This window comes from Oncorhynchus masou, chromosome 9 (genome assembly GCF_036934945.1).
Source record: "Oncorhynchus masou masou isolate Uvic2021 chromosome 9, UVic_Omas_1.1, whole genome shotgun sequence".
NCBI classification, from domain to species: Eukaryota; Metazoa; Chordata; class Actinopteri; order Salmoniformes; family Salmonidae; genus Oncorhynchus; species Oncorhynchus masou.
This window is the reverse complement of record NC_088220.1, coordinates 42,625,514-42,637,389: the sequence shown is the minus strand read 5'-3', so window position 1 is coordinate 42,637,389 and position 11,876 is coordinate 42,625,514. Positions and strand designations below refer to the sequence as shown.

Below are 11,876 nucleotides of genomic sequence, written 5' to 3'. Positions count from 1 at the left end.
ACGGATGACAGGGAGTCCAGTTTGAGGACTTTATACATGGAGATGAAGGGGAATGTTGCATCCAGGCGATGGATCTCTCACGGCCCGCTGACTGGACTAACTATAGGGGCTCACACCAACAGCTGGCCATTTCACACGGAGCAGACAAGTCGGCCATAGCAACGATGTCACCATATTGTTTATCTGATTCTTTGGATTTCCAAAAAAGGGGGGGGGGGCTGTAATTACTTAAGCGTATCATTTGGGTATTTCGTAGGAAAAAAAGTTCAAACAATGGATGTTCTTTGTACATTATTTTATTTCCGTTAAATAAATTAAAAGTACCACACAAAATATACATTGAAAACAGTTGTGCAAGTCTTCCTTTGCATATGTAGCATTATTACTAGACAGACCATTACGAAACTTGAGGCATGAAGAGGAGCAGAGCGCATAAGCCAACACATGAATACACAGACAGGCGCCAGATGAAGAGAAATAAGGAAACATGAATGTGGATTTCTCTCCCAAATATGACTATTCAGTCCTGGCTATCGCTCCTCAGCTTGGGTTGGCCTTATTTCTGATGTAAAAGCTTTGTGTTGTGAATGAGATGAAAAGACCAGATTTCCTGTTCCTCCTCTTTTGACTCCGAGACAACCGGAAGGACAAATCCATCCAGGGCCAGCTAAGCAAAGCGCTTAAGTCTATGACAACTCTGAGGAACGCTAAAAGGCATGCCTGGCCCATTTTAGAAATATACTGTATGGGATGATTGCAGCGAGGCACAGAAATGTACACAAGGCCCACTCCACTCAAACTCATTTCAGGTACAGAGCTAACACTGACATAGAAACCGGTAAGTGCTTTGATTAACGAACTATCAGTGTTATAGCTATAAGATTATGTAACATACTGAAACAAAGGCTTCCGTCTCAGAACGCATTTTCTGGTGTAGCAATGCCTGTTAAACAAGATGACGAAGTACAGGCTTTTCTGGCAAGACGGTCGGTGTGTTAGCTATAAATGTTATTTAACCCATTGAAACACTGTTTGAAATGTATTCATTAGCCTGGACCTGTAGTAGGCAAATCAATACTCGATGTCATACCTTAGCATGGAATGACAACAATAGAGGGGTTGGCTACACCACATACAGTGTACGGAATCAGGCTAGTCTTGAAGTGTCTGTTGACGAAGCAACAGGCTTTTCTGGCATGATTAGTTGACTGCAGACTTACGCCAGGGCAACAGTTCCAGTGGAAACGGGTGTCATATACCAACCGTGTCACATAACCAGCCTGTAAAGTGCCGGCCAGGAGACATTTTGACATATAACTTCTAAAGTGACTAGACAGTGTCAAACACAGGGAGGAAACACTGTTGAAATTGTACAGCATTGGAGTTCCCCATTTCATAACCATAACACGATCCACGACAGCGTTCGGGAAAAACATTTCCTTTGTGGCCCAGAAAAGAGAATGTGTCTGGAAAATAGTTTTTGTTTCTCTGGGTGTAATGAACAACTAAATCCTGTTCAACCTGCACTGTAAAAAATGCTTAGTGACTGAAAAAACTAACAGTGTGTTTCTGAAATGGCACCCTTATATAATGCAGTGTTTTGGATCAGAGCTCTGGTCTAAAGTGGAGCACTATAAAGGGAATAGGCGGCTATTTGGGACACACAGACAGCAAAACAGGACATTATATTGTCTGAATATACTGCGGGAGACAAAGTGACAAAAAAAATACCCTTGCATGAGCACACAAGCCCAAAACAATGACGCTCTAAATCGGCATGAAGGCAGATAGTGAGGCTGAAGCAAAGAAAGAAAACTAAATGAGGACATGGCAGACATTAAAAACGACTGTACCACCTGCACATACATTTTGAAAACAAGAACACATAGTTTGCACCAGCATAGTAAAGAGTTGACAGCAGAGTCAAACATCGTGGACAATGGGGAAAGGAGGACTATTTACAACAGTTAAGACACCGATACCGTAGAGGTGTTTTCTCTCTGATGTTCTGTAGGACTGGTTTCTGGGACTCATATTAAAAGCTTACTCTTGAACTAAAAAAAAGCATGCTCAATAGAGAATGTTCATCTCTGGGTCTGAAAAACTGGCCCATAAAAATGGCAAATAAATGCAGGCATGATGACTGATCACTCTATTGTGAAGTTAGTGTGACGGGTTCAATATACTCTCACTGATACTGAAAGACGCGTGTTTCAGAACGGCAGAAGCAAAAAGGAGGGTTTGAACAACCACGGGCAGTTAAACAATACGCAAAATGTGGTCTCTTAAAACAATTATGAAGGTGAAATAAACTATAGAAGATGGTGAAAAAAAAGTCATGTAAGAAAAAAAAAAGAGAGAATAAATAACATTGGTTTAAAGGACAGCCCACTGATCGTTCTAACATCTCCCAATATCACAGAACCCAGACAGGACTTCTCCCCATTGTCATTGTTGTCTTGTAACAACGGAAAATCATCCTTTAATCAGATTTTTCCGAACAAGAAAGGACTCACTCAGTCTCTCTGTGTTCACTAGAAGTATTTTGTGCCCAATATCACTGTCTACTGATGGTTTTGAATAGTTCACCCCGAGAGTAGTATCCATCGGATAGCTGCAATTCAAATCTTCTGGACGACCACCTGTGTGGTCCATCTTTAGTGTCATGGACTAACGGATCATCATTATCTTAGTAATTATGGGTTTGTACATACATACACAATACATTACACACATACATACACACATATTGTATTTTCATTCAGAGTTCAGATTAGGTATAGGGAGTCATTTTGGCATGGAACATGTTACATGAAGCATGGGGATCTTGGGGGTTGAATCCATAGACAGGGCATACAGGTCTCCTGGTACAGAAAAAGTGCAGAGAGGCATCAGTCAGTTCACTGTCACTCCAAGCTACCGACACCTAATCTGCAGCTACACTATGAGCAGAGGTGAAAACTATGGTGATGGTTGTGAGTGACTGAAGCACAGAACTACAAAGGCTGGGGCAATTGGTAAGAGCCTGTGATGAAAGAGAGGGTCCCATATAACTACACTGTTTGTTCTCCAAACAAAGGATCCAAAACACTTCCACCAAGGGCCAGGGGGCGTCAGGGGAGTCACACCATGGTCCCCCACACACACGCCTTGTGTGCACCAAAACTTCACTCTTATAACAGTTATCAAAAGGTCCAGCCTGGAGGATGTCTGAGCCCTAACCCCTGACTCTTAACCCCTCACTCGTCGTCCCCTCCCGTGAGGAAGCCCAGCATGAAGATGACGGCTCTCTGTCGGTCCTGCGGGGTCTGTCGGCCCACCATTTTGGGCGGGGGCCGGATGAGCAAGCTGGCAAAGAGGGTAGCTGGCATGGGGCACAGTGGAGGAGAGAGAGAGGTAGAGGAAGATGTTAGAAACAGGAGTTTGGATCCGTTTCCTTTCAATTCAGTGAATTCCAGTTCCTGAATATTTGAGAATTTAATTTCCAGAATTGAAGTGGTATTGACCCTGAATTTGGGTTATGTTCAGTAGAGAGGAAACATGTTGAAATGGAGTCAAGTGGGGACAAACTATTCTACCTGAACATGTCCAATAAGAACACTGATATTTGCATTCTGTTGTTAAATGTTTTCCTACATTGAACCCTAATGAACTCAACTTCAGAAAGCGAATGTGAGAGAATGTGGCCATGGGGAACTGACCTATGAGGTTGGCAGTGAGGTTGTTGTTGTGGGCGTATTTCAGCAGCTCCTTGAGGAAGGCCATCAGGTAGCGGAACACGTTGCGGTGAGCCCGGGGCAGCTGGGAGATCAACTGTCAAAACAGCCCAGAGAAAAGACAAATGAGAACCCCAACCAGACCCTTCTAGAACATAGATGACAAACTATGTCTCATGGTGTGCAATGACCATATGAGCTTTTAACGATTCAATAGAAGTCAATGACTCCTACTTGTATCCATTATGATTCAGATGGTATCAAACACATACATTTTTATGTGGAAATATGTACAGAATGCACCTGTTTGCAGAGGCGGCTGTCGTGGGAGCAGTCCAGGCTGCGCTGGTAGAGCTCATAACACACCACTGGCTCAGGCAGAGCTTCCAGAAATATCAGCAGGGCCTCGGCCACAGAGTGGTTACAACCAGCTGACACACACACAGTCGGGGAAGAACACACAGATTTGGGGCCCGAGGGTCGGTGTGCGTGTTTGAAACACATTGCTGTGCAGAATCACACTCGAAATGGCTACCCATTATGTGATGAAGAATAGCAATCTTGTGCCTCTCTTTGCTCAAACTGATCCTCTCAAACACACTGGTTGTGTGTGTGTGCACGTATGGGCAGGAACACTGATGATAGGGAGAATTGCACACCATAAAAAAACAAAAACCCAAAAACCACACACATCATTTTTCATCCACATGGCAAATCTACGTAGCATGTGTCATGAATGTAGCACCTCCTAATACTACCACCCCCATGCACCTTGGCAGCAGTCTGTGTATAGCAGCTGCTTTATCACAGTGACCCATATAGCTGTGTGGCATCTCAGTCACAGTCTCCCGTTACAGGGCTGGGCCTACTAGTGGATCTGGGCCAAAGGGTTTGGAATGACTTGGGACATATGAGCAAAGGATACGGATGGAGTCAGGAATGCTGGTGTCCAGGCAGTCAATGATACTCTGCAGCTCCTCCTGCAGGCCCGGAGTCTGGAACAGGTCCTCCTGGAATAATGGTAAGGAGTTTATAGCTATTTTGTTTTTCCTTGGAATAAGGGTAGGTTAGAAGACAATTTAGAGGCTGAGATGCTAAGTCTACAATAGTGCTTGGAACGGTTAGCCTGGAATACAAAAACAAAATGTTGTGCTGTTTCGCTCCGTCCAAACAGAATCATTGACGTGACAATAGTGAAATGGAGCGATATTCCGTTTGGATTCCAGACAGAATCCCTTACTATCCTCTCACCTGTTGGCAGGACTTGGTAAAGAGGTGGTTCACCAGCAGCCACACCTCCTTGGGGATTTTTAAAGGCTTGTCCTCCGTGCCAGCACTGTCCACCATAAGGAAGCTCATCTTGGACTTCTCCTGAAGTAACACACACAACCACAAGATGTCAGAAACATAGATACTATACTGAGAGAACACCACAAGATGTCAGAAACATATATACTAGACCAAGAGAACACACACAACCACAGCATGTCAATGGCATACTATACCATAATGACAACACACAGACCCACAGTATACTGAAGAAAATAGTTGGCATTTCAGCGCAACTTTCAGGCCAAAAAAGACTGTCGTCAGAGCATAAGCATACCAGATTCTGACACAAAGTCTCTGTTAGTAATGTGACTGAAACCAGCTTTACCCGGTCGATTCATAAACTTATGAACTGCTTAATTCCCTAGGGAGGATTTGGTTAGATTCATCCTTAGACATTTTAAAAGTATCCCATTTATCAAAATGTTGATTCCATTCCAAAGATGATCCCACATGGCACATTGCCTGTCATTATAGGTATAGGGAACATAGAGCAGATTAACGCAAGGGTTGGATGTCGGGTCGGCTTGTAGAAGAGCCATCTGACTGGAAGCGGATCACATTGTTTTGTGTCTAGCTGCAAATGGATCCCTGAGAACTAGGGAGAGTCGGGCCAAAAATAACCACTGGCAATGGGTGGTCACACACACACGAATGGGACACAGTGATAGCCTACAGAGCCATATACAACATCAAGAGCTAGAGAGCCTCTCAAAGTGTTACTGTTAAGCGTCGAGGAGAGCAGCTTCTACAAGAGATGTAGCCTAGGCTATGGTTAGATGACCAGAAATAAAGGCTTTTACAGAACTCGAATACATCAGGCCCTGGATTTTGATTTGGGGGGGGGGGGGGGCTTTTTCCACTGGTGCTACCAATTTTTTCAGTTGATGGCACCAGCATTTGATTTGGTCGCACCAATTTTTTTACCTGACCAGTGTCCCATAATGTACCTTCATTCCATAGAACCAGGCAAAAAGACGAGCCATCTTTTAAAGTAACATGCCATTGCAGGGCTCGACATTCTGGTCAGTGACAACTGAAAGCTACTGGCCTGAATTTAAAAGAACACTGGCCTGGGAAAGCAGATGATGCTCACATTACTTAAATGTTATATTTCATTTGAGGGCTGAGAAAATACCCTATTTCCCGGGATACCCAGACTCCTTGCTCCATCCAAACGCTACGCCACACCAAGGACGTTAGTTTCTTCACCGTAATTTGTCTGGATCGGAGTACCTCCCCAACCCTTTACCGAATGCGAACACATTCTGGGCCTTCTTATTGGTACAGACACCGATGGGTTGGGCCAGAGACCGAACACACATGGGTAAACCGGCAGTTTGACAATTCCTCATTGGATCTGATACGAAGATTGGATAGGAGACGATCCAATCGCTGATGACTTTGTTTTGTACAAACACCCCTCGTCACCACAAACGACTTCAATAACGGCGCAATCCCAAAAAGGGTGTTTTTGTTAGAGATTTTTAAGTCACTCCACAGTTCAAGAGCCCTTTTCATATTTTGGTAAATTCTGTTTTATTTTTCTAGGTTTCTGGTGGTCACTCACAAAATCACAAAAACTAGATGTTCTAAATTCACAAAAACGCTTAAACCACATCAGGAGACCAATTTTGAGGTCAGGAAACAAACAAAAATAATAACTTGTAAAAAATTGGAGAGATTATTAGGTGGCCATGATGGTATGAGGGCCATATTGGGAATTTAGCCAGGAAACCGGGGTTCACACCCCTACTCTTACGATAAGTGCCATGGGACCTTTAGTGACCACAGAGAGTCAGGACACCCCTTTAAAGTTCCAATCCGAAAGAGAGCACCCTACACAGGGTAATGTCCACAACCACTGCCCTGGGGCATTGGGATATTATTTTTAGACCAGAGGAAAGAGTGCCTCCTAATGGCCTTCCAACACCACATCCAGCAGCATCTGGTCTCCCATCTAGTGACCGACCAGGGCCAACCCTGCTTAGCTTCAAAAGCAAGCCAGAAGTGGGAAGCAGGGCAGTATGCTGCTGGCCCACCATAACACGTTAACTAGCTAGCTAACTTAGCTGGTCCATTGTTGCCTATGCGAGGAAGTTAGGCTACCTAGCTAAAAATGCTTGCTAGCCTATGACAACAAAAACTAAAATCCATAGACCATTTTGCCAACATGAAAGAGGATGGCATTGGCGTTCAACTAGTCTACAAGTAGGGTGAGTTAAAAAAATGTTTTACTTGGGCGTGCGCACACGCACACACACAAATAAACACACAGAAATCAGTTCCATGGACAGCCACATTACATTTCGCAACATTGATTGGACTAAATAGTTTTTGGTATCTTTAAGTTAGTTTTCACTGTATTAAAGCCTAGTTGATTTGATGATTTTTAAGTGTAAATGGTGCTGGAATAGCAGAGGCAGGGCTCCTGTTGTCTTTGTGCTGACCTGCAGTAACTCCATGGTTCTAAATCAGTAGTTGCTCAGTAACCTGTAGGAAACATTAACTTGCTGGACCATGCTGCAGGTCATATAACTGTCTGTTACATCTAATATTTGCTTTGTGGACTTCACCGGACAGATGTTGCTCTCCAGTTTTGTCATGAAACAAACGAATGTATAGTTGAATTTATTCCACCTCTGTGCAACTTGTCTTTTTGTTGTCTCGGTCTTATTCTACTGTATATCACAGTGGCGTATGAATGAATGGGTTATAAAGCATGCAACGCAATTATCACAACATAGGTTGTAATACAGCTTTTATTACCGTCTTGGCTTGACCAGTGATTTATCCCACACACCGCTACTGGTAGTTCCTGAGTTAATTAGCAACTAACATCCCATCATGCTTAGGGTCATGTATAAAAATGCCCAGTTGCACATTATTTTGCCTACCATGGTTAGAAGAAGGATCTCAGTGACTTCGAAGAGGGGTCTCAAAAGAAGCATAGGGGGTTTAAAAGATATGTGTGTGTGTGTCTCTCAGTCACCAGATCCCAACTCAATTGAACACTTACGTGAGATTCTGGAGTGGCGACTGAGACAGCGTTTTCCACCAATTATGGAATTTATTGTAGAATAATGGTGTTGAATCCCTCCAATAGGGTTCCAGACACTTGTAGAATATATGCCAAGGCGCATTGAAGTTGTTCTGGTGGCTTGCAGTAGGGCCCAACGCCCTATTAAAACACTATGTTGGTGTTTCCTTTATTTTGGCAGTTACCTATTTATGGTGCCATCTGTAGTGGGTTTAGCCATGCAGTGATTCAGTTTCACTGGCCGGTGAGCTGCTCAGATACGGAAGGTGAAGATGGGATTAACATCAGGCTTTAAATGGGTGAAGTTGATGCTGCTTTACTGAGCACAGGCCCCCTCTGCTTCTCCCTAAACTCTCATTAGCCTTAATCATGTGTGTGAAGGCCTGTGCACTGTAGGGTGACCTGCTGTGAAATGAGCTTGGGTGTGCGGAAAAAGGACTGTATGCGTGTGTGGAGGGACGGTTGTGATGAGTGTGTATTGCGGAGGTACATGTGGTGTCACTTCTATGATCACACACGCACGCAAGTGTGAAAACCAGGCTCCTCTCTTGTAGGGCTGGGCGATATATCGAATACATTTAAATTCATCAAATTAATATGTTTTTGCGCGATATTCTAAATGCCTGTATCGCTCCTTCTTTGCACCTTACCATTTACACTAGAGATCTGAATATAATGACAAGATGCTCATGACTCCAGCCTAACAATAGGAGTCGTTGTCCCAAAGGCGGGAAGGCAGGCGACAAGCTTTGGTCCAAAATAAGCCCATAGAAACGCATTGGTCTTATATTGGACAGATTTTAACGAGAGCAAAACCTCTCGCTTTGCCTCTTCCTCTGTTCACACACACAAGCCCCTGAAACTAACACCAACAAAGTTGAGAGATCACTTCTTCCTCTCGATTTGCATTTGAGGTTTGGTCCAACAGAATCGGTCATATGGACACCCAAACACATTGAGACATTTTACTGTAATAGTAGAAGTTAACCTGTCTAACAATATCCTTTATATATCTCAACGACTCAGCTGTCTAGTCTTTTATAAAATGTGCAATAAGCATAAAACACAGCTATAATAGGAATTGGCCACTTATTATCATTCGGAGAAATACGGTAGGTTACTTGATGGCATGCTGTTCAAACAGTTGGAGACGCATAGAAAGTAGTCTTCATAACAAATCAACTGTTCTGCCGTGTTAGCAACAAAACATATCCAAGTTGGCCAAACTTGAAATATAAAGATTAGCTGGCTACTCACTAGCATGTGGGCTTGTGCTTGCGAGATTGCTGTTGAGACCTGTGTTCATTTTCTCTAATGCCGGCTACAATAAATTGGTCATTATTAGTGAATGTGCATTATGAATGGTTCTGGTTAAACGAGGGCATTTTCATAGACTTGAAAGCCAAATCAGAGACGTTGGCAAAAAAGCAGGATAAACTATTTTGAATAAATAATTACATTATCAGTGGGGCTTTAAGCCTAATTTCACACGCCCCGAATTCATTAGATTATTGCTGACTGTTTGAAATGCAGTAGATTTGACATTTCACTGTACAATAAAGTTTAAAGAAAATGTTTGTTTTTTAAACAAATTTAATTGAGATGTACTTGAAAAAAAAAAACAATATGATTTTTAGGCCATATCGCCCTGCTCTACTCTCTGGTCTATCACTGCCTTAGGGTTATCAATCTCAACCAGTGCTTGCATAATTTGAAATATTTAAAGCATATAATATGCACATTTCATGATGGTCTTATGCGGGCTAACAATATCTCAGATTGAAGACTAGTACAGCTAGTAGTGCTGAGAGATTAGATCTTTAGGTCGATATATATATATATATATATATATATATATATATATATATATATATATATTTTTTTTATAACTTTTTTTTTTGCGATTTCAAATATTTTTGTAGACATTAAATGCAATACGTATTATGTGGGTTGAATGCTGTAACAGAGAGTAAAAAGTCCCATGATGGTAGTGACTGCCCATTACTGCGTATCACTTATTAACCACAATTTATTCACATTACTTCAATCTTCAAATATTTCAGTTGTGTATATTACATTTGTTTTTGGCCTAGTTTATGACTTTATTATTTCATTCCAAGTGATCATCTCTATAGAGCAGCTGCCTATGCTGTCTGACAAAACAGAATATTGGCCTGCTGGAAACTAAAACGCCCTACTATATATCACACAGTTGGGGCTTGATCGAATTTCTCTCTAGAGAACCTGCACATGGCGCCCACAGCAAAAAAGGAATTCAAATAATTGAACCAACAGCAGTCAATGAGTTGTTTAAAAAAATGGAAAAATACCACAATTCAACTAATCGCTCAGCACTTACAGCTAGTACTGCTATGGCAGAGACGGACATGCAACCCCTGCATCTAGAGCTGTAGTAAATGAAGCCTTTAGTATTGGATCCCAAAACAGAAAATTTGATCATGGTCCTGTCTGAACCAATGTCCATCCCTAATTCAGAACATGAGGTACTGTATATTTGGTTAATCTAAGGTGTTTTTATGTCAAATCTAGAAAGCAACAGTACTAGACTAAAACCTGGGTTGCCTATTCCGCTGACCAACAGCAGGGCAACAGACTAGCCTTATACCCTGACTACACAGCTCGACTCGCATGATGGAGCGTTGCAAAATAAATGTAGAAACCTATGTTATTCAATTATTGCACCCACACTGCTTGTGTCTGCGTTGCCAAGGGCTAAAATAGAAGTCAGTTCTATTTTTGACGCAGATCGTCCTGTCTCTCACATCTCCTCATTGGTTTATAGAAGCAGGTACCCACGTGCCATCTCCTCATTGGTTATACCCAAGTGGGTGATTGAAAGACGAACTGTGTTGTCGGTCGTCGTAGTAAAACTATGAAAGTTTAGATGCCAATCACCATATAAGTTCAAAGATGAAAAAGCTTGGAAGGAGGAGAGATGACTAGAAACGATCCATTTTACCATTTTATGTGTGGATTAATTGTCAGAGTAGACCTTGTGCATTTCAGGTAAAATAACAACTCAATGTTTATATCCCAGGACAAATTTGCTAGCAAGTGCAAGCTAAAACTGCCATAAATGTTTAATGCTTTTCAACCTGTCCAAAAATGAATGTAATTGGTTCAGAGTTTGTTTTGATATTTTAATCTGCGTGTCGTGATCGCGTTTGGTGTAGGGGGACAAAATACATGTATGCACGATGGCGCCCAAAACACCGGACAGTCCCATAGTGGGACACCATAGAAATAGAAGGATTCTAATCATTATATATTTCTATAAATGGGCACACCATGTTGACTTTACCTTTTCCATGTAGCTGTCCTCTCCCTGAGCACCCAGCAGCCACCAGCACAGCAGTGAAGAGTTGGAAAGGAATGATCAACGCAATGAGGAAAGAGAAAGAGAGAACAGAGAAGATACTGTAGATAGGACATAAAGCGTAACCACAGAGGAGTAAGGGAGTAAGATAATGACATGCTGTTTGAAAGGTGCAATCTGTAGGTTACTTTCTGTTTTTTTAATGTATTGTCCCAGGCCGGCAGGATTGGGGGAAAGGGTCTTTGAGAGTGTATCGAGCACTGATTGGCCTAAATTGAGTTTTGTTTTGTGTGTGTTTTTGTTTGAGCATTGATTCCTTAAGCATTACAGGGGTTTAAGAAGTTACAGATTGCACCTTTAAAAATGAATGATTTCACCCAAAAGTAATCCATGCAAAGAATGACAGTAGAAAAGTAACAGTGGAAGCAAGAGATCATTTGAAATGCAATGGATC

The 11,876-nt window shown here is 42.2% G+C and overlaps 1 protein-coding gene across 1 annotated transcript in view; it reads right to left on the bottom strand.

Annotated features, from left to right (window-relative positions):
- Positions 1-278: 278 nt before the first annotated feature.
- ocrl (OCRL inositol polyphosphate-5-phosphatase) overlaps positions 279-11,876 on the bottom strand; it is a 37,307-nt gene continuing 25,709 nt past the window's right edge. Inside the window, 6 exon segments of the mRNA XM_064974060.1 lie at positions 279-3,364; positions 3,702-3,813; positions 4,020-4,147; positions 4,642-4,726; positions 4,968-5,087; positions 11,408-11,431. Coding sequence (XP_064830132.1) covers positions 3,240-3,364; positions 3,702-3,813; positions 4,020-4,147; positions 4,642-4,726; positions 4,968-5,087; positions 11,408-11,431 — 594 coding nt within the window. The 3' untranslated portion in view covers positions 279-3,239.